Here is a 27,554-nt window from a genome sequence, read left to right on the forward strand (position 1 = left end):
CCATCCCAGAAGTGTGACTCAGATGAAAGGTCTCTGTCCAGGTGCATGGTGCAGGACAGATATCAAACCAGGCAGCGAAAAGAGAGAAGCAATATTTCTCACCCCCACCCTGCACGGCAGCCCCTACGGCTTGTTCGGAAGCAGCCTGTGGGGTGAGTGGGACAATCAGGTTGCACTGCTTTTTCCTTTTGCCCAGTGGCCCCTCCCCCAAATCCCAGCAACACAAACCCTTCCAGAGTAAGCTGCAACACTGACAGGAGAAGGGGAGCTGTCCTGCTTGAGACCAAAATTAAATAATGCGGTGAGTCTGGAAGGCAGGCAGGCCGAGGAGCCGTCCAATTCGGTGTTTTGGTTTTGGGGGCCATATCCAGTGATGCTCGGCTTCAGGTGGACCATAGGGAGGCAGGGGATTGAACCGGGAACTCTAAGCCTGATCCTGTGCGTGTGCTCCGGCCCTTTCAGCTATTGCCCCGACCTAGCAATCCAACTGGAGCGAAGACAATGTGGTGGGTGGAAGGTGAACAGGGGAGAGGTGGGGGAGCAGAATGAAGGAGCCGACTTGTGAACCCAGCCCCCCGGGCTTTACAGAGAGCTGTCTCTCCCGGCCATGCAGAAGTCAACACACTGCCTTTGCAAAGAAGCTCTGTGTATTGGGTGCAACAGTTCTGGGGTCTCTATATAAATAATATACAAAACCCAACAGCTCAATGCCTCACGTTAACAAAAATAATAAAAACGCATAAAAATGGAGCCTGAGGGAAGAGGCCTGACCACTCCCGGTGCTAGCCTGGAAAGGGGGCTGGGGGTGAGGGTGGGGCACGTCCAGTGCACAAGCGCTTCCTCCGTGCCGCTCAGTAGCGTCCGAACATGTTGGTACTCGGCTGTGGCTGGGTATCTGGAAAAAAAAAAGAGAGAGAGACTTTCAGGGGCGGGAGCCCAAGCAAGACCATTAGCCTACAGAAGATCTGAGTACCCAGGGGAGGGGTAGAGCAGGATGCTCCCCACCGCGCCTGGGCTTGAAGCTCTCACACCTCGGCTGTCAACTGTGTCCACCTTAGCCCTCCCGCCACTGCCCACTGATTCCGCGGTGTTCCCCGGGGGAAGGCAGCGTGGCTTACTGGAGAGCTGCTGCTGGAGCTGCCGGACCAAGGCTGCTGTCTGCTGCTGCTGCTGCGTCTGCTGGAGCCCCTGACGCTGAAACTGGAGGAGGAAAGGCCACGCGGGAAGCTGAGTTCACAACGCCAACTTCCTTCACAGCTTCATGCTCTGCTTCAAGCCTTTTTTTTTTTTTTTTTTTTTTTTGCTTTTTGCTTTTTTAATCCCAGCGATGCTCAGAGGTCCTTCCTGGCTTTGCTCTCAGGAACCACTCCTGGTGGTTCTCAGGGGACCATATGGGATGCTGGGAATCGAACCCGGGTCGGCCGCATGCAAGGCAAACGCCCTACCCGCTATGCTATAACTCCAGCCCCATACTTTTTCATTTTTTTTTCTTTTTGGGTCACACCCAGCGATGCTCAGGGGTTACTCCTGGCTTTGCACTCAGGAATTACTCCTGGCGGTGCTCGGGGGACCATATGGGATGCCGGGGATCGAACCCGGGTCGGCCGCGTGCAAGGCAAACGCCCCACCCGCTGTGCTATCTCTCCGGCCCCACTTTTTCATTTTTAAGGAATTTTTTTTTGGTTTTCTGGGCCATGCCTCGTATACAGGCATGTGCTCAGGGATCACTTGGCTTTGTGCTCAGGGATCACTCAAAACACTGCTCAGGGGAACAAATGGGGTGCTGGGGATTGAACCCAGGTTAGCCACATGTGAGGTAAGAAAGCGCCCTACCCACTGCAGCTCTCTGGCCTACTTCAGTCCTCTTTTTTACTTTTTTTTTTTTTTGGCTTTTTGGGTCACACCCAGCGACGCATAGGGGTTACTCCTGGCTAATGCACTCAAGAATTACTCCTGGAGAGGTTGGCTCCATAGCTTGGAAGCTGGCCTCACACGCTGGGGGAAAGTCATCCCAGATAGAGAAGGGAACACCAAGTAAAATGTGATTGGAGATCCCGCGCGGGAAGGGAGATGCGTGCTAAAAGTAGACTAGAAACTGAACAGGATGACCACTCAATACCCCTACTGCAAATCAACAACACCCAAAAGGAAAGAGAGAGATCAAATTGGAATGCCCCGCCGCAGAGGCGGAGTGGCATGGGGGGGATGGGGTTGGGGGGTGGGAGGGATACTGGGTTCATTGGTGGTGGAGAATGGACACTGGTGGAGGGATGGGCTCTCAAACATTGCATGAGGGAAAAACAAGCACGAAAATGTGTGAATCTGTAACTGTACCCTCACTGTGACTCACTAATTAAAAAATAAATTAATTTTAAAAAAAGAAAGAATTACTCCTAGCGGTGCTTGGGGGACTATATGAGATGCTGGGAATCGAAGCGGGGTCGGCCACGTGCAAGGCCAACGCCCTACCCGCCGTGCTATCGCTCCAGCCCCTGTCCTCTTGTTCAGAGAGTCACACATCATCTTGCCTCTCCACCCCCTGCATACCACCTCTGACCCGATTCCAGAGCTGCTTGCCCCACGCCCGCAGAGGGGCTCCGGCAGCTACCTGGGGCTGAGACTGGGGCTGCGGCTGGGGCGGCGCTGCCTGCTGCTGCTGCTGCTGGTGTGCTTGCTGCTGCTGCTGCTGCTGTTGCTGCTGCTGCTGCTGCTGTTGCTGCTGCTGCTAGGAACACAGGAAAGAGACTTCTCTGGAGGAGAGCCAGAAGCGCAGCCACCCGCTGCAGCAAGGGGGACAGAGGCGGGAAGAAAGAGGGGGGCGGGGACTCTGCATCTACTGCCCACCTTTCTCAGAGCTGCAGGGAGACAGTCTCCAGAAGACAAGCCCCACCTCTCGCCCCCCAGGACTTCCAGAAAACAAACAGGGGGTGACGAGTCTGAACTGCTATGTCCCTAGTATTCGTGAGAGCATCTGCGGGGAGCTGGGCATACACCCGCATCCTGTCCTGGTGCCACTCGGGAAGTCTGTGCTTCTGCCTCTTCCTGGGCGTCCCGGGTCCCAGGCAAAATCCCAGGGCCTCACCCGCAGGATCTGCTGCTGCTGCTGCTGCCGGATGTGGTACTGTTGCTGCTGCTGTTGCTGCTGCTGCTGCTGCTGTTGCTGCTGCTGCTGCTGCTGTTGTTGTTGCTGCTGCTGCTGCTGCTGTTGCTGCTGCTGCTGCTGCTCCGGTAAGATGGAAGTTGATCGGACAGTGGCCTGGACGCCCTGGGCACTCAGTGGAGTCATGGTACCTATCATGGGTGCTTGCTGCAGTGTCTGGTGCGAAAACCTACAAGGGGACGTGGTTCAGAGGTCAAGCCCTGGGGAAGAGCCTGCGTGCCAAGGACTGAATCTGAAAGCAAGGTCCAGACAATCGCATTCATTTTCTGTGACTAGCCCATTTGGGTTTCAACCATCTTCCAGGTTGTAGAACAAGGGGCAAACACAACACCCCATTTTAGGGCCTCAGCTCATAAACTTGAGGAACAGGGAAATTCTGTTGTTTTAGTTCTTTTCCTCTTCTGAAATGGAGAGTCTGGGGCTGAGGCTGAATTTCTGCCATAGAGCATTTGCCTTGGTCACGTGAGGTCCACGTTTGATCCCCAGCACCTCCCCACCATGATGAAAAAGTCTTAGTACATATTGGCATTCTATTCTTGAAACAATGATTCAGGTTCCTTTTGTTACAGTCGCAGCTGTTGTCTCGTGTTATCTCCTTAAACCTTTCTTTCTCCTCCTTTCTATATCAGTTCACCGGACTAATTGCTGCCCCATATCTTAAGCCTTCTCCCAGCTTCCCTAGGCACTCCACGCTTTATTTGGGGCCATACGCAGCTTACTCCTGGCTTTGCACTTAAGAATCACTTCTGCTGGTGCTTGGGGAACAATTTGGGGTGCCAGAAATCAAACCCAGCTTGGTCACAAGCAAGGCAAGCGCCCTACCTGCCATACTGCCATTCCAGCCCTCACATTCCATATTCAGCGCTCAACGGGTCTCTCTCTCCAACTTTCTGACCAAATCCTTTTCCGGGAGGGATGCTCTCTCAATCTGCACCATCACTCGAGGCCCTCTCTCAAACTGCCAACTCCAAGGCCTTCTGCTCCTACTCCCCTGGTAGGAATTTTATACTCCATTCAAATTCTTCTCCTTCTCCTGCTCCCAGCCACCCACTCATTCCTGTCCCCATAGCTCTGATCATGCCGTGACCTCTCATCTGCAATGCCTTTCCTATGTCTCTTCTCCGCCAACTCAAATCCCGGCTCTCCTTCAGGAAGCTTCCTCTGATGACGGATGCGCTGTACCGAGTCCTTTATGCGCCGTACTGAGTCCTTTAGCTGAGTCCCTGCTTCACTGCACATCACACAGCTGCACACCTGACGACAGCTTTCCTCTGAGAGTGCTCTAAATGCCTTGCAGTTTAGTCTCATCTCCCCACCCACAGTACTTTTTTTGGGGGTGATAAAAGATTCTGCATTTTCATGTTTGTGTTTTGGGGTCGTATCTGGCTCAGTGCTCAGGAGTCGCTCCTGGCAGTGCTGGGGGACCATGCAGTACCAGGGATCGAACCTGGACCTCTTGCATAGCAAGCTTGCGCTCAGCCCATGGTGCTAGCTCTGCGTTTCAGGACTTTGTGTTTTTATGTCTCTTTTCCCACCCACCTGGTTACAGCACAGAACCTAGTGGTGGCCATACAGAGGGGTGGCCATACAGATTGTGTACAAACAATCAATACTTGTAATCACAGGACTTTTCCTCTGGCCCACCCTGCCGTGTTCCAAAATCCTAAGGTGCAGAGCCTCAAAACATGATTATAGCATCTTAAGTGAGGCTTGACTCATGGTGGGAGGACTTGGCTGTTGGTCATTTCAGGTGTTAAATGGCTCGAGTACTAGTCTGACGGCTCTTTACCATGCAGTGCATCTAAGAACCCCAGGTCTTTTGTTTATCAGAGCTGTACAAGTGAATTCCCCTCTCCATTTCTGATCTTAAAAAAATGTCGGGGAAGTGAATGCGACATGACTGGTGACCAGGGTCCCTTCCTATGCCATCTTTTGTGGAAATTGGCTGTGTGGCCAGGTATGAATTTTTTTTTTGGGGGGGTGTGGTTTGAGCCACACTCAGCGGTGCTCGGGGCTTACTCCTGGCTCGATACTCGGAGATCATTCCTGGCGGGCTTGGGGGAACATGTACAGCAAGCTCCCTATCAGCTGAACTATGGCTCTGGCTCCTAGACACAAGTCTCCGAGACCTTATTTGTGCTGGTGCTGGGGATGGAATCCAGGACCTTCCCCACACAAGGCACAGACTCTGCTCTCCCACCGACCCACATTTCTTGCTCCCTTGTCCCGAGCAAGCACTCCTGTCCCCTCCGAAAGTTCCATCTAGTCATCATCTCCAGGCACAGGTTCTTCCCAAGTCAAATATCCTCAGGCCATGGAGACAGCACCTCAGGCTGCAGCTGCAAGAGGCCTGGCCTTTATCCCTGGTACCACATGCCTGCCCCACACAGCACTGCTGGGAGCAACCTCTGAATACAGAGCCAGGAGGAGCTCCCGATCACCGCCAGGTATCCCCTGCTCCCCCCTCAAAACAAACAAAAAGCCCAGCATCAACGCTGCCCCACAAAACAAAGTCCAGGAGTTTCTATTGACTCCCGGCTCCCCCTGCTCTAGCGGGTACCTTTGAGCGGAGGTGAGCCCGTGTCCATAGGCTGGGGCCTGCTGGTGTACATAGCCACTGGGCCGCTGCTGCAGGTGGCGAGTAGGATCTACAAGAGTAGGATTGGTAGAAGGGTGGGTGCTCTGATAAGGTTGGCTGGAGTAGTTGGGGGGCACCATGGTACCTGCAGGGCCTGCGTGTTGCTGCAATCCCACATGAGAAACATAAGGAGTATAGCCCTGGAGGGAGGGAGAGGGAGGGGTCAGGGCCTGAAGCGAGTGCAGTCGCCGGCCCGCCCTCTGCCACCCTCATCCTCCCCGCTCTGCATTCTTACCTGGGTAGTCTGCAAACCATAAGAAGAGCTGGGAGTCATCTGATGAACAGATGACTGGCCCAACATCCCCTGACTCTGCTAAAAGGCAAAAGGAGACCGACTCAAACTCAGGAAGTCACGTCCCCCTTCTTGCTTCCTGTGGGCACCCACTCTGAATGCCCTTGTGAAGATGCCAAGGGTCTCCCTAACCCCAGGCCCCCCCCCACCAAGCCCCTCTCCCTGGTGGCCCTCCCTACTGTCCCTCTCACTATCTTTGCCTGGAGCTGTTGGCGGAGGCGCTGTCCCTGGGGCACTGCAGGCTGCTGCTGCCGGTACACCGAGGTCTTGTAAGAGGAGGGCTCCAGCCCCATGACTCCAGTCATGGTTGCAGGCAGCACGCCGGGATATGGCGGCCGGGTTGGCAGCTTCTGCATGGGTAATCGCACAGGGCGGTAGGGGTCTACACGGGGGCCACCTGCAAAGAGAAAAGCAGCACACTGAAGTCTGGTGGCCCACGGGCCGCCCTTCCCTGCCTGGTGTCCTGATTCTGATCCTTCGCAGCGCCACCTCGGGGGAAGTGGCATCAGCTCTCCGGGTCAGGAGCAACTGCCTGGGAACAGACACACCGTCATTCCTAGCAGCTGGTACCCACCTGCCGGCAGTGGTTGGTTCTGGGCATACAGGCCTAGGGAACCCTGCCGGTAGTTCAGGTGTGGCATGGAGCTCGGGTTAGCATGGTGCAAGAGGTCTGCGGGCACTGTCACGCCATAGGGGCCACTCCGGCCCGGGCCCATGCCATAGTCCTGTGTGAAGGGCAGAGGAGGAAGCTGAGTGGGCTGCAGCTGAGGTGGGGAGAGGGCAAGGTGGGGGCGGGCACGGGGTGAAGAGAAGTCAAATCAGCATGGTTAATTTCTGTCATTCCAGTGTCATCACATTCGCACCCCCATCCCCCACTCCCACAAAGCAGGAAGTGCAAAGACTGCCAAAGGCAGGCCTGGGGAGTGAGCCCCACAGCTGAGCACAGGCTCTGCATGCAGGAGGCCTGGGTTTGATCCCTGGCGCCGCATGCTCCCTCCGCCCCAGCAATACCAGGAGCCACCACTGAGCGCGATTGCGTACCGCGGGGTTGACCCCAAAAACAAACCCAATAGAGTCTTATGGACTGAGGCTGTGAGGGTGCATGGGAGGGCGGAAGCGGGGTGTGGTGGATAGCACCCACCTCTGTCTTGGCAGCTGCCTGACTGCGTTTCTTGCCCTTGGTGGATTTTTTCTTGCGTTCCTCGGTACTAGGTGGAGCAGCGCCAGGCTTATCAGTTTTGGGGGGCTCTGGAGCCTTTTTCTCTGGCTCCAGCAGGGTGGGCACGGGGGGCTCTTCATCCTCTGGTGGCAGTGGCAGCGGCTCCAGGTAATAGGCTCGGGGCCGGGGCCTCAGGTGCGTGTGATACAGCAGCAGCCGCTGCTGCTCCTCCCCACGGGCCACCCTGCGGTCCACACGGACAGTCCCGAACCAGCCCCACGAGAGGGGTGCCGACGGCTTCAGCCCCTCGAAAAGATCCCAGGGAGAGATCTTCTGTTTGGTGGAAACCTGGAGACCCTGCTCGAGAAAAGGAGAACCGGGGAACTGCTGAGATTTGGAAATCAGAAGACAAACCTTGAGGGAGGGATGTATTGGCCAAGAAAGAAAAAGAAGCCATAGGTGCGTGCAGGGGAGACGTGAGAGGATGGCAGCAACAAGTCAAGTACACATGTGCGCACACACAGACACACACAGGAGTCAAGGAGGGGTGGGGAGCTGAAAGAACGACAGACACCCCCGTTGATGTTCAGAGGGAGACAGACAGACACTGGCAGTGCAAGGGACAAAGGTCAGGGCCGGGGCTAGAGAGACGGTACAGAGGTTAAGAGAAATGGCATGTGGCCCACCAGGTTCAATCTCTGGCACGTCATTTGGTCCCAGCCCCGCCAGGAGTGACCCCTGAGCACAGGGCTACAAGTAAGCCCTGGTTTACAGCCAGGTGTGACACCCCCTCCACCCCACTCACCGAAAAATCAGATACAGATTAAGAGGGGGAGATACAGAAAAGCAAAAGGAAATCAGGCAGAGACATGCAGGAGGCTGGAGTTCAACTATGTCTGCCGTGGACTGCTTAGAGGGTAGTGTTGAAGGACACACGTGCCAAAGAGGTTCCTAAGAAAACTAGGGAGGCGGGCTGGAGGGAAAGTATAGTGGCCCATGCAATGGACCCAGGCTCTAGCCCTGAGCATCACTGTATGTGGTCCAAAAACCATACACACACAAATGTGCATCATGGTATTTTCTGGAGCTGGAGAGAGCGTACAGTGGGAGTGGGGAAAGCCTTGAACGTGGCACACTGGGGTTCAATCCCCAGCACCACATATGGTCCTCTGAACTCTGCCATGAGGTGGCAGGGGGGCATGCAGGTGGGTCAGGCCAAGAATGGCAGATGGTGTATATGTGACTGGGGAGGGCTGTGGCCTTTACAGCCTCCTCCTCTTCTCCCTGTTACCCACAGTGACCGTGGTTACTCCTTGAACCTAGCAAGTGACATGGAGAGAGGAAAGCGATGGGAAAAAAAGAGGGAGAGAAGTGGAGGGAGGAAAGAGGAAAGAGATAGAAGCAATCGGCCAGAGAGCCAGGCCAGGTATAGATGGGGTGGAGGAGGACAGAAGGCAGGTAGGGCAGAGAAGAGAGGATGGTGGGCTGCTGAACAAGGGGTCACATGCCAAAATGGGGGTGTGGGCGGTAAAAAGATGGGCAGGGGTGAGAGGTGAAAGCAGGGAGGAAGGCGAGTCTCCTGAGATGAGGAGAGATATACAGAAAGCTAAGTGATCAGGATACCCGCGCCCCCTCACTGACAGCCTGAAGGACTTCCCAGCCCCCCGAGCCTGCTGATTCCCGCAGAAGGCTTGTGCATGAAAGGGGACACAGAAAGGTGGTGGTAAGATGGTGGAACGTGCCTCCTTCTTGAAGATGGAGTCAAAGCCGGCAATCTTGTTGCCCTTGGTGTCAATGAGGGAGCCCTGCGGCTCACAGGTGATGACATCTCGAGTTGGCTTGGGCAGTGGCAGCAGTTGATAAACCTTCTCCAGGCTGTCGGACTGGCGCTCTGCTAACTCTTTCTGCAGGCACAGAAGATGCGGCACACAATAAAGGACCATACCCGGGGGTGTGGCTCAAGGGTAAAGGACTTGCTTTGTGTGTGAGAGGCTCTGGGCTCGATCCCGAGCATCAAACAAATGGAGTTTATGAGGGGCCTGAGAGATGGCTCAGAGGGCTAGAGAACATTCTCTACCTGTAGGAGCCCTGAGTTTGATGCCCAGAATCACAAGGTTTAATGAACACATCCAGTCTCACCAAGCCCTAGGTGGAAATCACCTCCCCAGTTGCCATGGGGTGCGGCCTCCCCAAACAAAATAATAAATTTCTAGTTGAAAAAAACTTCCGGGGGGGGGGCTGCAGTGATAGCACAGCGGGTAGGGCGTTTGCCTTGCACGCGGCCGACCCGGGTTCAATTCCCAGCATCCCATAGGGTCCCCTGAGCACCGCCAGGGGTAATTCCTGAGTGCAGAGCCAGGAGTAACCCCTGTGCATTGGCGGGTGTGACCTAAAAAGCAAAAAAAAAAAAACCCAAAAAACAAAAAACTTCCAGTGGGGCAGAGCAATAGTACTATGGGTACAGCATTTGTCGTGTGTGTGGCAGACTCGGTTCAGACCCCAGCATTCCATGTGGTCCCCTGAACCCCCCTGCCAGGAGTAATTCCTGAGTGCAGAGTGAAAAGTAAACCCTGAGCACCACTGGATGTACACCCGCCCCCCCCCCGAAAAAATTCCAGGACACACCAAAAGAGGGATGGGGCCTCAGGGGGGCAGCATGGACAGACCCTGACATAAAGAAGTCACTGAATAAATTCCTCATTGTCCAAATAAGGAATGAGACCAGGTGAAGGGCAAGTCCTGAAGGCAGGAAGGCCAGGGCAAGTTCCGGGACGAGGGAGCCAAGATGGGACCAACCCAGGGCCTGCCCTTCTCACCCGCAGCTTCTTCACTAGGTTCATGTAGGCGCGCTTGTTCTCCTCCATGCTGCCCTGCGAGATGCTGGACATGTCTGCGGCCAGGGTCCCGTTGATGAGCACACTTAGCATGTCCAAGACGGTCGTGAAGAGCTCGCTGCGACAGGGAGCCAGGGAGGAGAGCAACGAGAGATGGACAGGCAAACGTTGTGCGATGGGGCACAAGCCGAGTCGTGCCGCCACCCGCGGAGTGAAGAGGGCACGGAACTGGGCGCAGAGAGCCCTGGCCAGTGGCTTCTGGAGGACCAGTCACACACCAGGTGAAGTGGGCTGAGGGGCGGGTCCGGGGGAAGGAGGAGCCTGCTGAGTGGCGGGGCCGGGGCAGGGTGCCTTACTTGTTGGACTGCATGTCCACGGTGCCGCTGATGATGATCTCCAGGAGCAGCACGGCCCACTCGGTCGTCTGCTGGGTGCTTCGCTGCACCGTGTCGAACATGCCTCCCACCTGCCAGGGCCAAACGGCAGTCAGCTGGCCCAAGAGCCACATCCAGCATCCGGGGCCAATTGACACTAGAACCTGGGCTAGGGGTAACGTGCCTGTTGCCCCAAATATGTGCCTCGTGAACTCGGGCCACTGATTCAATCACTGACCTCTCCGGGGTTTCTTTTTTTTTTTTTGCTTTTTGGGTCACACCCAGCGATGCTCAGGGTTACTCCTGGCTTTGCACTCAGAAATTACTCCTGGCGGTGCTTGGGGGACCATATGGGATGCCGGGGATCGAACCCGGGTCGGCCGCGTGCAAGGCAAACGCCCTACCCGCTGTGCTATCGCTCCGGCCCTCTCCGGGGTTTCTTATCAAACCTTGGGAGTCAGACAAGAGGCCGGCCAGGCGCCGGACAGAGGGAGTCACAGGCTGAGCAGAGGCTTCGCATACAGGAGGCCTGGGTTCGATCCTTGGCACTCCATGGTTCCCCAAACATCTCCAGAAGGGCCCCTTGGGCTGGGAATAGCCCCCCAAACACTGCTGGGTGTAGCCTCCAGACCCCGCATTAACAAAGGGATGTCTAGGCATGTCTTCCACATGCACGCAAGGGTTCTAGGATTTCTGGAACCCCAGCAAGGATCCAGGATACCGAGGCAAGGTCCCTCCAGTTCCTTTCACTCCTTTTACTTCGGCATCCTTTAGGAGCTTGGGGGGTAGTTGGAGACCCAGGAGGAGCCCAAGCGCTCCACTATCCCCCTACCCTTTGCAGGCCTCTCAGGTCATTTGTGTCGAGCCCCACCCGCTGCTTCTTCCTTCTACCCTGCCCCCCCTCTCACCAGGTTGAGCCGTAGTTTGAGTGCCTCGTGCATTAGCTGTTTGGGTTTGCAGTCGTCTAAGTACTGGTCATCCCGCCAATTATTCACAATCTGCGAGAGAATGGAGCACAAGTTGGGGCTCAGGGATCGACTCCCTTTCATCCCAAAGCACTCAAGACATTCATCAGCGAGGACGGGAGGTTCCATGTCTGTGGTGGCCTGGATGGTGCAGTCTGTTCTGCCCAGAGGCCTGTACCTGGTGCACCTGGCTGTAGAGAGAGGTGAGCAGGCCCTCCCGCTGCTCATCCTGCCCTTTCAGACACGTCAGCACCAGGGATAAGAAGGGCTGCTGGCTCAACAGGGACATGCTGAAGATGGGGGGGCGGGGAAGAGAAGAGAAGAGGCCCACAGGTTAGAGAGCCAGCAACATCCAAATTTCTTGCCCCCCAGCACCAGACTCCACACTCTTGAGAGTTAGCTTCTGGTCTGTCACACCTTCTCTTCCCCGATTTTGACTCATTCTCAGCCTTCAAACCTAACTTTTCTTTTTTCTCCCATTTTAATTGAGGGACCATGATTTGCAATACTGTTCATGATGCTCTCATACACAGGTCATCCTAACACCACAACCACCACCAGACAGCCTGCTTCCCTCCACTGATATTCCACAGACCCATCCCATCCACTCCCTCTCCCTCCAAGTAAGCTCAGTTCTAGGGACCAACTCTCCAATTCTGTTCCTTTGGCCATTTGTTGCTCCCTTCACGGTATATCTTTATTTTAACTTATTTTATTTCAGAGATTCTGCTTTATAACCATCTTCTGTAGTTCAGAAAATCTTTTTTTTCTTTTAGGGGGGATGGCAGACCCTGTGGTGCTCAGGGCTTACTCCTGGCTCTGTACTCAGGGATCACTCCCGGTGGGATTCAGGGGACCATACAGGATGCTGGGGATCCAACTCAGGTCAGCTGTGTGCAAGGCAAGCACCCTACCTGCTGTACTCTCTCCAGCCTTGTTTATTTTTAATTTCCAAGAATTCTGAGTTTTTTTGCCATTTCTGTAAGTCAATTCTACTTTCCAATTGCTGCAATAAACTTAATTTTCTCTCCTCCCTTCCCCAGGATGCCTCCTCCATTCTGGATGTCCTGAGCTGCCATACCTCTTCTGCTTCTGTCTATCACGTTCTTTTCGGGAGGAAGAGGAACCCAGATGCTGGCCTTTCTCAAGTTCCTCCCCAGCGGCCTTCAGCACATGTCCTTGGACGGAGGTGGGTAGCTTAGCAATGAGAGGGGCCACCAGCCAGACACCTGATCGCTCTAGAGAACTGAAAAACAGGTGAAGTACACAAGGTCACAGAGGTGCAGGGCCAAATGGGAACCACCCACCCCCTCCTTTCTCAGCTGGGCACACCAGATGTCTCTCTGTGGCCAGAGTCAGGTACATGACCCAAAGAGAAACCTGGAAGGATTCCTTAATGCGTTTCTGCCTGACCTGAGCACAGGCTTGGTCTTGCTGCTGCTCGGCATGTTTCCCGTGGTGTTTCCAGAAGCCGATCCTGTCTCCGCGGACTGCTGGAAAACCTCAATGGTGGCCTTGGCAATGTTCTCTAAGAGGGAGTTCATTTCCTAGGCGGGATTCAAAATACAGGGGAACTAGGGAGGGTACTCAGGCAAAAGATAACAGAAGGTAGAAAAGATGATGAGAGGGGCTGGAGCGATAGCACAGTGGGTAGAGCGTTTGCCATGCACGTGGCTGACCTGGGTTCGATTCCCAGCATCCCATATGGTCCCCTGAGCACTGCCAGGAGTAATTCCTGAGTGCAAAGCCAGGAGTAACCCCTGTGTATCGCCAGTTGTGACCCAAAAAGCAAAAAAAAAAAAGATGATGAGAGCTGAAAAAGGCAGCTGTGGAGACTGATGGGAGGGGCCTGACTCTGCCAGGAGTCATGAGCTCTAGCACCTCCGTATCTCTGCAATTCCCCATTTTTGGGGGAGTCACACTTAGTAGAGCTCAGGGGCTACTCCTGATTCTGCGCTCTTTTCTGGCAGTGCTCTAGGGACCATATGTGGTACGGGGACTCAACCTGGGTGAGCCATATGCAAGGCAGATACTTCTACGTCTCATGCAACTTATGCCTCTCCTTACTGTTCTGGACACAAAAGGAGCCTTCAGCGCCACCATCAAGGTCCCAGCTCCACACCGGCCATCGGCCTGTCTTCCCTTATGTCTCAGCTCGAGAGCCGAAAAATAAGAGAAAGTTTCTTCCCTGGTAGCGTACGTCCACCAGTAGGCTGGGAGTGGGTTTGGGCAAGGGAAGTCCTGAGCATCACTCACATTGTTCGGGGTCTGTTTGATCATGAGCTGCAGCTCCAAGGAAGACTGGCGCATGGTCCACTGGTCCAAGTTCTGGGAGAGAAAGCCCACCCATGGGATTGTTATCATCCTGTCACCCACAGCTGCTCACTGCCCTGAGGCCAGTTCTCAATCTCTCCCTTGACTCACAAATGCCCAGGGATCTGAGAAGGACTTCTCTCCATCCCAAACATCCCAAATGGCTAGACACCCCTGTTTTGGATTTGCCAAGTGGCTTGGGGAAGATTCCCACTCTCCCGAGTCTCCTGCTCCAGGGTCTCATATTCTTTACCATTAGAAAGCTCTGCTTAATGCTGACCTTCAACTTTTGATGTTAAAGTTGAAGTCTGCTCTTCTTAATTTAGACCACCTGCTCCAAGTCCCTTATAGACCTGAAGGCTACTGTAGGCGAATCTGCAGCTCTAGCTGCTCTAAGCTGAAGAGACCTTATCTCATTTTTTAAGTTTCTGACCACACCTAATGGTGTTGGGGGCTATTCTTATCTTGGTGCTCAGGGGTCACTACTGGTAAGGGTGGGGGAATTATGGGGTAAGAGGATTCAAGTCCAGGCTTTGAGCTGGCTCCCTGGGTCAAGACCTCATTCTTCTAATTTATTCTCAGTGGCTTTATTTTTCTACCCTCCAGCCACCTGAACTTCTGAAGCAGTGTGGTAAAGCACAGAGAACACGGGCAAAGCAGCATTCACCTGATGGTTCTAAGTGTCCTCACTATATAACCTGGGGCAAGTTACTTACTCCCCTTAAGGCTCAGTTTCCTCACTGGCCAAAAAGAGAATTTTGTACCTATTGCATAGGCCTATAACCATGAAAGAGAAAACTTCCGCAGCGCGCTGAGTGCAAGGGCATATAAAGTAGGTGCTCAACGCGGAGCAGCTCTTACTACTTCTCACTGAGTCAGGAGCGGAATGCCCAACATATAAGGCCCCCAACGACGCTTCCCAGCTGCTTCCCTCCCACAGAAAAGCTACAGCACGTTCCTATACCACACAGCTGTGCCAGTACCCATCAACCCACTTCAGAGTCTAGACCACAATGACTTTGCTGTTCTTTTGCTTTTTATCTTGGGTGGGGAAGCGTTCCCGACAGTGTTCAATGGACCATGCAGCACCGGGGATCCAACCCAGGGCTCCCACGTGCAAAGCACGCACTCGCCTTCAGAGCCCCTGCCTCAGCCCCATACTTTTCCTTCCAACTCCTGCTGGACCTTTTTCTGCCAGCCCCTTTCACCTTCATCCTTCCTTCTCTTTCCCTCGCTTTCCCTCTCAGGGTCCCCACTGTTCCCCCATCCACTCTAGGGGCCCACTGCTCCTTGGCCTACCTGGAGAATGCGTTTGATGCGTTGCCGCTGGGGGTTTTCCCCATCCTCGTTGTCCAGCAGCCGATGAGGATAGCAGATGAGCTGCATCAGGCGCTGGGCCTGGGCACTGCTCAATACTGGGTCTTGGAGGTCATTGCTGTCCTCGCACAGTGATTTAAGGCAACGTTCTCCTACCCATTCCTGAGGAAGCTACCCATTAGGAGACGGGGGCTACGGCGTGGGGATGGAGCATTGCGGGCGGGTGGGGGCGGGTCAAGGACACAGAGCAGGGCAAGGGGGTGGAGTGGTCCTGGCGAGAAAGAGGGTGACACTACAGATGGGCATTTAGGATGCAAGGGTGGGGGGAGGCGGTGAAACTGACCTGCTGGCAGATGCTGCGGAGCACGTACTTGGCATAGACATCCAGACTGGCTGTCTCCACAGAGATGCTGCGGCCACCTTGCCTCCGACCACCACTGCCACCTCCTCCCTCCTCCTCGGGAAGTTCTTCGGCTCCGCCCGTCACAGTGAAGCCTGAACCCTTCAGTTCTGCATCCCCTGTGGTTCACGGGCAGGAGCGAGATAGGGAGGGCAGGGTGAGAGCTACACCCGGGTGGAGACACGCCCGGGACCCACAGAGGCTGCAGCTCTCTGGAAGCCCTGCCCGGACGGGACAGAAACGCACTTTCCTCCTGCCTCTCCTCCCCAAAGGTCAGAGAGACCACTTTCAGGAGCGAGAAAGACTGTCCTCTGTAGTTCAGCGGGCACTCCACCCTCGACACACTTCTGGCACCACGCCTTCCTACCCCCATACCAAGCACAAACACCGCCTTGAGAACAGCAAACACAGCTCCGTCCACGATGCGGTTCTGGGAGGCAGCCAGCAGGTGGCGGTCACAGGAGGAGCGAATTCCTACCGTAGGCTTGTCTGGGGAGGGAGCTGGAGTCAGAGGAAGCCCAAAGGCAGCCTGTGGGGGAAGGCTAACTCAACTCTGAGGGGAGAAGGCCAGGGCCCCCACGGGAGGCCACTTACTTCCATCTGACTGGCAAGGGTTGAGCTGAGGGGTCTTGAAGAGGTGCAGGAGGATACGGCAGGTGAGTCGGGCCCCCGGTTCAGAGTCCTGTTCACTGCAAGCTACGAGAGGGGAGAGAAAGCACATGGGAAAGGATGAAGGACTGTCTGTTGCGGGGCTCCAAAGGGAGACACATAAGGATGGTGGAAAATAGACACCACGGAGGAAAGACAGAGCAGTTAAATGCTGTGCATGACTAGGTGAGTGGCCACAGGATCAATACACGGAAAATTCTGGGCTACAAATGGAAGGTTCATAAAGACCCTGTCTGGACAAAGACCTGGTAGCACTTTAGAGGCCCCCCAGACAACAACCAGAGTGCAGCGAGGAAGTGTGGGTTGAAATGTGGGCTCCAGGGGCTGGGAATATAGTACAGTGTGTAGGGCACATACTTTGCACACAGACAACGATCCCGGAACCACATATGGTTCCCTGAGGCCACCAGGAGGATTATCCCTGAGCACAGAGCCAGGAGTAAGCCCTGAGCACTGCCAGGTGTGACCCAAAACCAGAAAAAAAACACCCAAAACAAAAAAAGAAATGTGTGCGGGGGAGGGGGGGTTTCCATTCTAGAGGTCAGAAATTCTAGAAGTCACGAGTTGATAATTCACCAGCATTAAGCAACGAAGGGATGGCAGCACAACGAATCAGGTCTTCCAGGAGCAAACACTGTCGCGCAATGAGGATAGCAACAAAGGTAGCCAGGGAGTCGTGAAAAGACAGGTCGCTGACCTGGAGGAAAAGGCATACCGGAAGGCATCGGACTCGGACCTCCAAGGGGCATGTGTCTCCACGCTCACAAAGGCTGTCCCTAGTTACTGCCCTGTTGCCAGCTTGTTGCCCCCCCACCCCACATCCCTGTGCTCTCACATCTACATTGCAGAGGAGGTCGTTGAAGCCACAAGTGCCATTGTTGGAGGAGCAGCACAAGGCCTTCAGGACACCTAACCACTCTGCGCTCAGAGACTTGCAGTAGCCCGTCAGCTCCGCACACAGGATTGCAATGTCATTTACCCTGGGGGGAAAAAAGCACAAATGCCCTCAGGAAAACCCTCGAGTCCACAAAAATTCCCACTTGTGAACTTTTCATCGCTAATCCGGCGATAAACCAAAGTCGCAGTACCGCTGCAGGCATCTTATCCCTCCCAACACAGGTGCCGAGCACAGAGCCCCGACCTCCCCCAAAGGACACCCCATACCTATCGGGATCATGGTGCCCCACACAGACGTGCATAAGGGCATTGCAGACAAAGCTGTAGCGGTTAGCAGGGTTCTCACTTAGACTCTTGCCTAACCCCGTGTAGGTGAATGTATGAGCAGCAGGGTTCTCCAACGTGTCGATCATGAACTCGGGTGCCCAGCGCATGTTGGACTCTGATGGCTCCACATTGCAGTAGATGGTATTCTTTACTTTGGAGCAGAAGTCGCTGCAGAGGCAGAGGGAAGCGGGGGTGGGTGGGAAGGAGAGAGCCGTGCTGAAGGTGATGTGAAGTCATGCAGTGGCCAGGAAAGGAGAGAACAGGGAATGAAAAAAAAACACAGAAAATATAATCCCACCCTGGGATCTTGGGACAATAAAAAAGGAGACAGGACTACATGTACTGGGCAGGAAGGACATCCAGTGAGACTAAGGTACAGGGGCGTCTGGGGGGGGGGTCAGAGAGGAAGGCAGAGCCTGTACTGGTGGGTGAGCAGTAAGGGTGAGGAGGAAGGACGGTCCACTCTCAGGGGCCCTAGACTCCAGTGAGGACATTCCCCAGTGACCCTGGAGGAGACAGCATGGCTGTCTCATGTGGGTTAGGAAGAGGAGGGCGATGGGACGAGGTCCCGTCCTCTGCCCCCTCACGCCCCCCCTTACCTGAACAGCTCCCCAAATTTGCTCTTTAAATGGCTACAGGAGGTGTACAGATCATAGAGATAAGCAAGGATACAGCGTTCCGCAGAGGAACCGTCGGAGCGGTTCATGCCGTGCTTTACCACTCCGCAGAGCCTGTCAGGAGAGGGCAGGGATGGGGGGTCAGGAGGTGATGGAGTGCAGGGGCTGGGGCGAGCAAGGTCCTGGCCCGCTTCCAGTCTCTTGGCAAGTTTGTCCCTCGCCGCCCCCTGGGTACAGAACGTACTCCCGCAGTGCACACCCCGCCGGCCCCTCACGAGGGCCCGACAGGCTTTGGTTTCTTGAGGTCCCGCTTACCCCTCAAAGACCTGTGCCATCTGGTCCTGGTTGAGGATGAGGCAGGCGTGATAGTGCCGCAGGACGGCCACGATGCACAGGCACAGGCTGGTGGTGTAGCTGCCCACCAGATCAGAGGATTTGAGAAGCAACTCGGCCTCCACGACACTCAATTCATTCAGTAGCTAGCAGAGCAAGTTTGGGGGGGGTGAGAAAGGAGAAGACATTTCTCGTGTTATCTATCCTCCCTCTTCTTGTGAGGACACTGGAAAGGCCAGGCCGGAGTCCCTCTCCGTGGGAGACAGCCCCCCCTCTGCAGAGGGATGCAGCTGCCATACACGACTGTCCTCAATTCTGGAACCGATTCTATTACATTACCGACGCAAAGCCACATCAATGACCTTGCCCGTCTCCAGGATACAATTCTCTGAACGCCACCGTGGAGGACAGTCTGTGCCCACGGCTCTAATCCGCCCCTGGGGCCTCCCCAGGGGAGCTCGAGTCTCTATTCCTGCTGCTGAGCTCATGTCCCACACCCAGGCTGGTCTTGCTTGCTCCTCCAAATAGATTGAGACAGGGATGTGAGGCGCTAGCATTACCCTCTCCCTCTAGCTCCCCAATGCTCCCACCTGAATGGCAAAGTCGATAAGGCCACTGATGCTGAGTGAATACTCCATGAGGTCGAAGATGAATTGCACGTGTTGTACCAGAGGCAAGTGGTATGACATGCCAAGCGCGAAGCTTGTGATCTGCTCCAGAACATTCCGGGAGACCTGATAAGGGCAGCAGGAGTGAGGCAGGAGTGAAAAGTGGCGGGAAGGATCAGGGAGGCGGGCAAAGGGTGACACAGGAAGGAGGTTCTGCCTGCCTAGAGGGGTGGTAGGGGGAAGAGAAGGAAGAGAGGAAGCAGGATGGGAAGCCAGAAGGTAGGGAAGCAGCTGAACTTCTCAGGCCCACACCTGAGCTGTGACCTGGTGCTGGTCATAATGTGAAAGGTGTTGGAACTTAGCAAAGATGTCTTCAGCGGTAGGGAAGGCTTCCGGCCGGTTGCGTCGCCGCTTCTGCCCATCCTCCCCACCTGAGGGGACAGTTCAAAGGCACCAGTCAGGGCAAGGAAGAGAAGGAAGGACTAGGGGTGGGGAGGGGGGGGTATGGAGAGAAGGCTTGGGGGGGAGGACGGGAAGGAGGGAAGGAAGAGGGAAAATGGGAAGGGAGGGTCCAGGAAGGGGTAGGGGTGGGACGGTGGGAAGGGCACAGTGAAGCCAAGGTTTCACAGCCCACAGACTAGGGGGACCTTAGAGGAGCACGTACAGGGAGGAGCTAGGCGAAGGGGGGGGAGGGGGAGGGAGGGCGGGCAGTACGGGGCTTACTGTGAGGTACCTAAGAATGTCAGGTCTCCAGGATTCAGAGGCACAATAGGAGCAAGCTGGTCTGCAGAGGGGGGGAATGAGGGGGGAAGTTTCAAAAGGACTAGAGCTCTCAGGAGACTCCAAGAGACAGGACATTGGGACATGACTCGGAGTGCCCTGCGCTGGGGAAGGGAAGCCTGACTAGGGTGGCTCTTCGGGGGGCGGGGGGGGAGATCTGCTGGAGGAGCCTCCAACCCACCAGTTTCCGCCGTTCCCTTGCGATTCAGAACCTTCAGGATATCCTTGGTAATTTTCTTGATGGCATGGCGGGCATCATCGCGCTGCTTCCCCACCCCAAACAGTACGACCAAGCGCTGGTTGCACTCGTGGCTGCACGACTCCTCCTGCACCCCGGTGGCACCGGCACGGTCAGACTCCGGCTCCCCGGACTCCTGCCCGCGTCGCTCACCTCGCACCAGCATGCCGCATGCCCCCCGCAGCCCGGGCGCCGGAGCCCCTTCCTGGCCTGCCTCCCCCTCCCCACGGCTCCAGCCCCCCGGGTGCGGTCCTTGGCAGAGACCTAGGCTCCAAACACAGGGACCGCAAGGGTTCTGGAGCAGTACCTGGGGGATGGGGAAATGAGTGGCATACTGCACGTGCCGCGGCTGGTCGTAAAGGATGCCGAGCGTCCCCTCCAGCTTCTCCTTGGGCGGAGGCTTGGCCTCCTTCTCAATGGTGGGTTTCTCAGGGGACGGGCTGCCCTTCCCCTCACAGGGCATAGTAGGGGAGAACAGCTGAGGAAAGGCAAGAGAGCAGGCCATTCACACAGAGGAAGGGGGATCAGGGCTCGAGGGGCCATCCGGAGCTTTCCCAAAGCAGTTCTCCTGGGAGCACTTCGGGAGCTGGATTCTCTCATGCCAAGACGCAACTTACTGAGAAATCGGGCTTCTCCATATCCTCAAAGAGTACACTAGAGCTAGGGTCAATGTCCATAGACTCCGAGAGCGCTGGATCCTACGGGCACGGGAGAGAAGGGACACGGCTGGAGCCCCCGGGAGCGGCGCTCCACCCTCTGCCTAGAAAACTCAACAGGGGAACTGGAGAGAAGAGCGCCCGGTAGGAAGGGCGCTGGGCCTGGACCCGAGCCTTGACTGGTCTCAGCCACCATGGCTCTCGACTGCCTTCAACTTTCAGTCGTGACTAAGGGGCCAGGGAGGTAAGACAGCCTAGAAGGCTAGCGGGCAGGCTAAGCATGTGCGGGGCTGAGATCCATCCCTGGCGTGATATGGCCCCCTGAGCCCCAAGCCCTGCAGGGTGGCACCCTCCTTCTGAAAAGCTGGCCAAGCAGCACCTCTGGGTGCACAAAGAAAGAAACTAAGGGCTGGAGCCATAGGACAGCGGGGCAGGCATTCGCCTTACACTCAACTTCCTGACAGCACATGAGGTCCCACGAGCACTGCCAGGAGTCATTCCTGAGTGCAGAGCCAAGAGTAAGCCCTGAGCATGGCCAGGTGTGGCCAAGCGCCCGCCCCCCCCCCCCCGCACCCTCAAAAAATAAAGAACCTAGAATGAGGATCAGAAGCCCTCACGGGGCTGTTGTCAGGAAGAAATGCCCCAAATGAAAGAAAGCGACGGCCAGCTGTCGAGAAGGCTCGATGAGCCGTTCACTCGTGGGTGGACGGGCCTGAGATGAGGTCTCGCGCCGGGACTCAGGAGCCCCTGAATGCCAGAAGCCACAGTCAGGGCAAGTGAAAATCGCTCACCTCCAGCTTACTACTGCTGCTACCCTCAGCCTCCTTGCGCTCTGGGTCATCGACAGGATCATCAAAGGGCGAGGGAGGCCGAGGCCCAGGCGCTCCAAATGCAAGGTCCCCTCGGGAAATGAGGGTGCAAGTGTACATATTGTGGGAGAAAACATCATGCCGAATCAGTTCACAAAACAGCAGTACCAAGTTAAAGAACTCCACCCGTTCACTCTCACTTCGGGGGTCCGCTGGAGGAGTGGCGTGAGAAAAGATGAATTAGGTGAGCACAAAAGCAGCGGGAAGACAGAGGAATCCCTGCAAGGCCTGATACTGCTAGAACACCTCCGGTAGGCAAGCACAGATATGACGGGCCACGGAGACAGGCTGGAGTGCAGGTTCTGCATGCAGGAGGCCTGAGTTTGAGCCCCGGCACCACATGGTCCCCTAAACACTGCTGGGCATGACCCCCAAGCACTGAGTAAGGAGTGGTCCCTAAGTTTCGCTGGCTATGGGCCATGAAACAAAGAAAAAAACAGAAATGACTGAAAACTAAAAACAACCCCAGAAGGTTATTCTCTCTGTTGGTATTTACACAGTGAAATTGCATGTTCTTTTTATTCTGTTCTTTCCCTAGTCTGCTCGGTGTAAGATCATCCCAGACTAGCAGCATTCTGCACGGAGCTCAAGACAAAAACAGGCACCCGAAGGCTCTTAACTATGCTTTCTGAGGACAGTGGGAAGTAACAGGGTCTGGGCAGATGTAACCAGCGAGGCCAGGGGACCATACTCAGCATCGGGGCTTGGGTATCCAGGAACTGCAGGAGAACGTCCTGGAAAATGGGCGCGCTCGGAGCAGAAAGGGAGCCAGAGGCGATGGAACCCTTCTCATCCGCAGCTTCTGATTCGCCACAGCGCTGTGAAGGAGAAGGAATGCGGAACTCATTTTCACCTGTTTCTTCATTCTTTCACGCAGAAGCCTTCAACTCCCACCTGTGTCACTCCCCCCCACCCCAACCCAGGGCATCGCACTGCCATTTCCCGCTTGTCCTCCACTTCCTTCCTACTTTCCAACGGAAGCCTGGCTGGTTTATCTACCGCTCAGCATCTCACGCCTCTCTCCGTTGACCTCATGTCCTGGCCTTGGCCTGCGGGTTCTCTCCCACTGCTCTCCTCTCACCACGCTTGCCTTGGGTCCCACTACTAGTTCCAACTCGTTTCCAACTCCAGGCGTCAGCACCCCCACGGCCAGCTGCCTTCTCTCATTGTTGCCTCCTAACCTCAGCCTCAATCTCTGCTTGTCGCTTCTCCAGCAGCTTGGCTACCACCATTGCCCGATGCCGCCCGGAACGCTTGCAGCTGACGGCCCATTCACACAGTAATGATACCACAGCATCATCGTCCGAGGAGATCTGGAGGCCAAAGAATGGCGGTAAGGTGCGGTTGGGGACGGAGAACCAAATTATATTTCCTTTTTGGACTTTTGAGCCACACCTGGTGGTGCTCAGGGGGTACTCCTGGCTCTGTGTTCTGAATCGCTCCTGGTGGTGCTGAAGGACCATGCGGTGTTGGGGATCGAATCCAGGGCTCCCACACGGGAAGCACGCACTCAGCCCCTTGGGCCCTTCTCATTGTCTTCTCTCTTTTCAAATTTTTTTTTGTGGTGGCAGGGATCGAACCCAGGGCTTCACACATGCAACTGAGTTCTACATTTTTACAGATTCGGCTCCCATCTTACACCAAAATCCCCTGGTCTCAACGCCTCACCAGGCCTTCCCCCTCATGACTGAAGGTGTGACCCTTGGAATGTTTTCTTCCTCCTTGGGTTGCCCTTCTTGCTTACCTCATGCCCATCCTTGCTAGGCCCCAATCCAAAGATTCGATTACAAAGAGAGTCAAGAGAGTTGCTAAAGTCGGAGCGCTCAAAACTATGGCTGTCCAGCACTTCCAGAGTATGGAGTACCCGTCCAATGGTGAAGCCTAAGGAGGAAATGTGTTGGATAGGGGAGTTAATGAGTGACTAAACACATTCTGACTCTGGCTCTCTGTGTCCTTGCCACCCTCACCCTGTCCCCAGACATTTCTCCTGCAATCAATCCTGTGACACCCACCTGCAGTCGCTTCCTGGCACTTATCAAAAGACCATCGAACCTCAACTGCTTGTCCTCGCTCTTTGATCTGCTGCTCAATCTCCCGCAACTTTGCCCGGACCTGTAATATGGAGGAGGGTTTTCAGGATGTACCCAGACACATAAAAGGCTTGAGATGGCAGGTACTTGGAGTGCCAGGCTCCAAGTCACTACTTCTGAGTGAGTAATTACACTGAACCTCTCAGCTCCAGCGGATGGGGGCAGGGAGCAGGTTCCTGGTTCAACTTACCTGCTGAGTGAAGGCACTGTTGCCCTCTGGCATGGGCAGGTTGGAGGGGGCAATAGGCAGGTGGTCAAGCGGGGAGCCAGTCTTAATTCGGCTATCCGTCAGTGAGTAGTGCCAAACCAAGGCACTGGGGCAACAGAGGAGGATGGTCTGCCAGGTGGACAGAAGAGCGAAGTCAATGGCCCTCTCCAGAATCCCGTTAGGAAACCCGACCCTTAGAATTCAGCTCCAGCACTAGTCAGAGTCCCCAGGGTTCTTCCCATCGCCGGAGTCCCGCCCCACTTCTGGGTCTGCCATCTGGATCGGCCTCGAAGCAGACTGACTAAGAAGAAGCCAACACCCCCGAAACAGAAAGCAATGCTCCCCCAGCAAGTGTCTGGCCTACTCCCACTTCCAATTTCCAATGACCCCCGTTCTCCGGAATGGGCACCCAACTCTTCTCAAGAGGCCTCTTGGGAACTTGCTGGGACCCACCAAGGACCTACCTGAAGGATACAGCTGAGGCCAAACACCAGGGGCCGGTGCTGAGGGCACATGAGAAGGTCACTGAAGGGCGTAGAGGGTGTGCTGCTCGTTGGGGGCTGAGGGGCTGGAGTGGAGGGCAATGTGTTTGTCGACTGGGTGGACATAACGTGTGCTGAGTGACTGCTCACGCCGTCCAGCTGCAGGGCCAGCCTCCGGGTGCAGAAGTAGGCAAGGCGGCGGGAGAGGTATGCGGACTGAACAAATTCCCCTGAGTACTGGCAAGACATGCTGGGTCAAAATCCCCGGTTCTCTCCAGAGAACACTGCTCTCACATCATCTTCCTCCTCAAAACTCCCTTGAGACGACCCCCACCCCCACCCCCAAGTCCCAGGCCTTACTCGCAGCAGTAGGGGCAACAGAAGTTTAAGCAATTCGTCCTCTCCAGGGCGGATTTTCTCAAAACACTCCAGTACCCAGGTCAGGAACTCATGTCTGTCCAGCATTCCATCCTAAGAGGACCAGGGTGTGAAGATCAGCACTTTAGGCCGGGGATGGGGAAAGATGAGGCAGTGTCTCCATTGCTGATAAGAACCACACTGAGGCAAGGGGGCCGACCGAAGTCTGTTCTCCACTGGCAGAGCGAAAGATCAGGCTCAATCCCACTGCCACGTGCCACGTCCTACTGCCTACCTGAAACATGAACATGGCCAGCTTCTCGTTGTAGTCCCACTGCCGGATTGCCACCTCAACGTCATGGGGCAAGGGCCCGATAGTGGAACTACAGCCCCCGCTTCCTGTAGGACCAAGCCGGTAGTACTCTGCCATTTTCTGTAGCTGCTCCCATAAGTACTTAGTGATGATCTGAGTCCATTCTGGAGGCAAGATGGGAAAAGGGCTGAGTTAGTCTATTCCTTGGCTTAGAATAACTTGATCCCTCCATCTCCACTCACCATACTTCTAAATCCTATTCATCCTCTTCGGCTCTTGTCCAGTGGTTTTTTAACCTTTCCACACCTGTGGACTAGCACCAGTTGAAACCACTGTGTTACGTCACAACACCTACTTCTGCAGAATAGCAAGAAATTTCTGTGGGCCATAGACTGGCAGATTAAAAAACAACTACTCTATGGGCTAGAGAGATAATACAGCATGTAAGATGCTTTCCTTGCACACGGCTGACCTGGGTTTAATCCCTGGCACCCCGTATGATCCCCTGAGCACTGCTAGTAATGATCCCTGAGCACAGAGACAAGAGTAAGGCTCTGAGCACAGTTGGGTAGGGCCCCCAAATGAAACACTTCTCTAGACATCCTTTTAAAGTCTTCCCTGGTTTTTTCCCAAATCAAATGCTATTTTTGTCCACTGAAGAGCATCAAAGAGCGTGCTGCCTCCTCTTTTGATGCTTACTACTTTCCATATTTAAGGATGTGAATCACCCATACGTATGCCTGGCCATTCCTACTAGACTATAAGCATCCTAAGGGCAAGGGTTACATACTAGTCATCTTTAGAACCCAGTACATGCACAGAGTAGATACTCAAATATTACTGATCCAGAGAATGCAAGATCCAAGCAAAAGAAAGGAATATAGATGAGGCAGGAAGATCAGTCCAAAAACTTCCTTCTCTCTCCTTGATGTGACCAGTGATCGTACCCCTGGCAAGAGTTACTTACCCACAAAAGGGTCAACAACGTGTCTCTTCTTAACCTTGGTCTCTGAGATCGCTCCATAGTAGGCACATGTCATCTTAATGAGCCAGGCGGCCCGCATCACAGGTACTGTGTATTTGGCTAAGTACCCGAACACTTCTTCCTTCTTACTGAAAATGGGGACCTGGATGAACATCGCAAAAAACGAAACTGCTGCACGGGCATGTCCTTCATATAAAAATGGGACTAGAAGGCCACTTGGTAGCCCTGCTCCCTCACCCCTTGGCCTTAAAGGCAGCCAACAGCGCCTTACCTTTTTGGCTAGTTGTGTGAGTGGCTTGGTACCAGCCAGGTCAGTGAACCAGGTGTTAATGGCACTCTGGGATCGGGCAGTCACTAGCCAGAAGTTGTCCTTTTGGTTCACTTGAGGTTTCCTGCGACCAGTGTCAGGGAGGGTGTTACATCGTAATTTCTCAGCAATAATGCTGCTGAAGTTGGAACTTATCTGAGGGAAGAAAACTATGCCTCAGGCCCGGGGAGAGAGGGGGGCAGAGAGAAAGCAATGCCTGTGATGGCCACACAGAAGCCCCTGTGGTAGGTTCTGAAGGAAAGCCAGCTAGATTGTTCACGGAATTTTTCCCACCCCAGGGCCTTTGCTCCTTTTCAGAGACTTTCAGTCTTACGCTGGCAGGATTGTCTCACCTTGGCAGGATTGAAGTTGACGTTCTTGGCACTGCCATGCTCATCCCCAGAGACAGCAGGCTGATTATTGAAGCCTTGTTTCACGTTTAAGGCCGTCAGTTCATCCTGAGGCAGGAAAAGAAGCTTTGCGCGTGGCCCCCTCCCGGTGGGGGTGGCAGGGATGCTCCCATGACCCGGGGAGGGCAGGGTCAGAGGAGGGATTGGGATGGGGGCGGGCAGGGGGCAGATCCTGAGTGGCCCAGATTGTCATTTCCAGACAGGCCCTTCCAGGCACTTGGGCCCCCCCTCCCCCCGACCCCCCCAGTCCCCGAGATCCCCCATGGCCGGGCGCGCGCCTCCACATCACTGTCCCCTCGCGGGCAGCCCATCTCCCCGCGCCACCTCAGACAACTTTCTGCGCCGGGCGTGCGCGGAGCCGGGGGCGCCTCCAGCCCCGGAACCCCGCCGCCACGACGGCCCCCGCCAGCTCCCACGCTCCCCGCCCCCCCCCCGCGGCCCACTCCACGCTGCCCCCCTTCCGGGACTTTCCTTCCCGGCCGAGCGCCCCGCCCCGCCCCCCCTCCCCCAGCCCTCAGCGCCGCCTGCTCGGCTCGTCGCCGGCCCCCGGCCTCGCCCGCGGCCCGGGTTCGGAGCGCACCTCCTTCTGTTTGGGGTCCTGAGGGTACACGTCCGGAGGCCCCAGGCGCGGCCGCTTCAGGGGCCGGTGCTCGTAGCTCAGGATCCCGAAGGCCGCCATCTTGCCCAGCCCGTAGCGCCAGAGGCGCCAGGCGGGCCGGGCGGCGGGGGGCGGGGGGCGGGGGCCGGGGGAGGGCGGGCGGGCGCGGGCGCGGGGGAGGGGGGCGGCGGTTCCGAGCGCGGCCGGCGAGAGCCGGCGAGGGGGCACGCGAGGCACGCGCGATCTTTGCCGGAAACTCCCGAGGGGAACCGAGGGACGCCGGGAACCGTCGGACAATACCAACCGCAACGGGGGCGGGGCCGGGCCCGGCGGGGGGCGGGGCTTCGCGGCCCGGGAG

At 55.6% G+C, this 27,554-nt stretch overlaps 1 protein-coding gene across 11 annotated transcripts; it reads right to left on the reverse strand.

Annotated features, from left to right (window-relative positions):
- MED12 (mediator complex subunit 12) lies at positions 1-27,317 on the reverse strand. Of its 11 annotated transcripts, none has more exons than XM_055121927.1 (46): positions 27,179-27,317; positions 26,542-26,646; positions 26,153-26,344; positions 25,864-26,023; positions 24,879-25,060; positions 24,587-24,697; positions 24,209-24,463; positions 23,727-23,873; positions 23,459-23,558; positions 23,191-23,327; positions 22,628-22,759; positions 22,138-22,264; positions 21,369-21,598; positions 20,539-20,619; positions 20,229-20,399; positions 19,865-20,009; positions 19,637-19,687; positions 19,216-19,334; positions 18,886-19,029; positions 18,278-18,441; positions 17,945-18,076; positions 17,286-17,513; positions 16,957-17,101; positions 16,698-16,818; positions 16,047-16,148; positions 15,828-15,941; positions 15,396-15,571; positions 15,035-15,214; positions 13,679-13,750; positions 12,836-12,969; positions 12,504-12,668; positions 11,601-11,712; positions 11,366-11,455; positions 10,440-10,549; positions 10,066-10,201; positions 8,992-9,153; positions 7,232-7,606; positions 6,665-6,815; positions 6,282-6,487; positions 6,034-6,111; positions 5,884-5,938; positions 5,721-5,808; positions 3,083-3,329; positions 2,609-2,725; positions 1,119-1,200; positions 1-895 (listed from the first exon to the last, which is right to left on the reverse strand). In XM_055121927.1, the coding sequence occupies exons 1-46, from the start codon at positions 27,275-27,277 to the stop codon at positions 852-854; spliced, it is 6,474 nt and encodes a 2,157-aa protein (XP_054977902.1). In that variant the 5' UTR covers positions 27,278-27,317; the 3' UTR covers positions 1-851. The 11 variants fall into 11 exon arrangements, with proteins under 11 accessions (XP_054977902.1, XP_054977901.1, XP_054977896.1 ...); XM_055121926.1 differs by having other exon boundaries at positions 6,665-6,854; XM_055121921.1 differs by having other exon boundaries at positions 5,721-5,938; positions 6,034-6,108; positions 6,291-6,487; positions 6,665-6,854.
- Between the last annotated feature and the right edge of the window lie 237 nt (positions 27,318-27,554).

This window comes from Sorex araneus, chromosome X, assembly GCF_027595985.1.
Source record: "Sorex araneus isolate mSorAra2 chromosome X, mSorAra2.pri, whole genome shotgun sequence".
Lineage (NCBI taxonomy): Eukaryota > Metazoa > Chordata > Mammalia > Eulipotyphla > Soricidae > Sorex > Sorex araneus.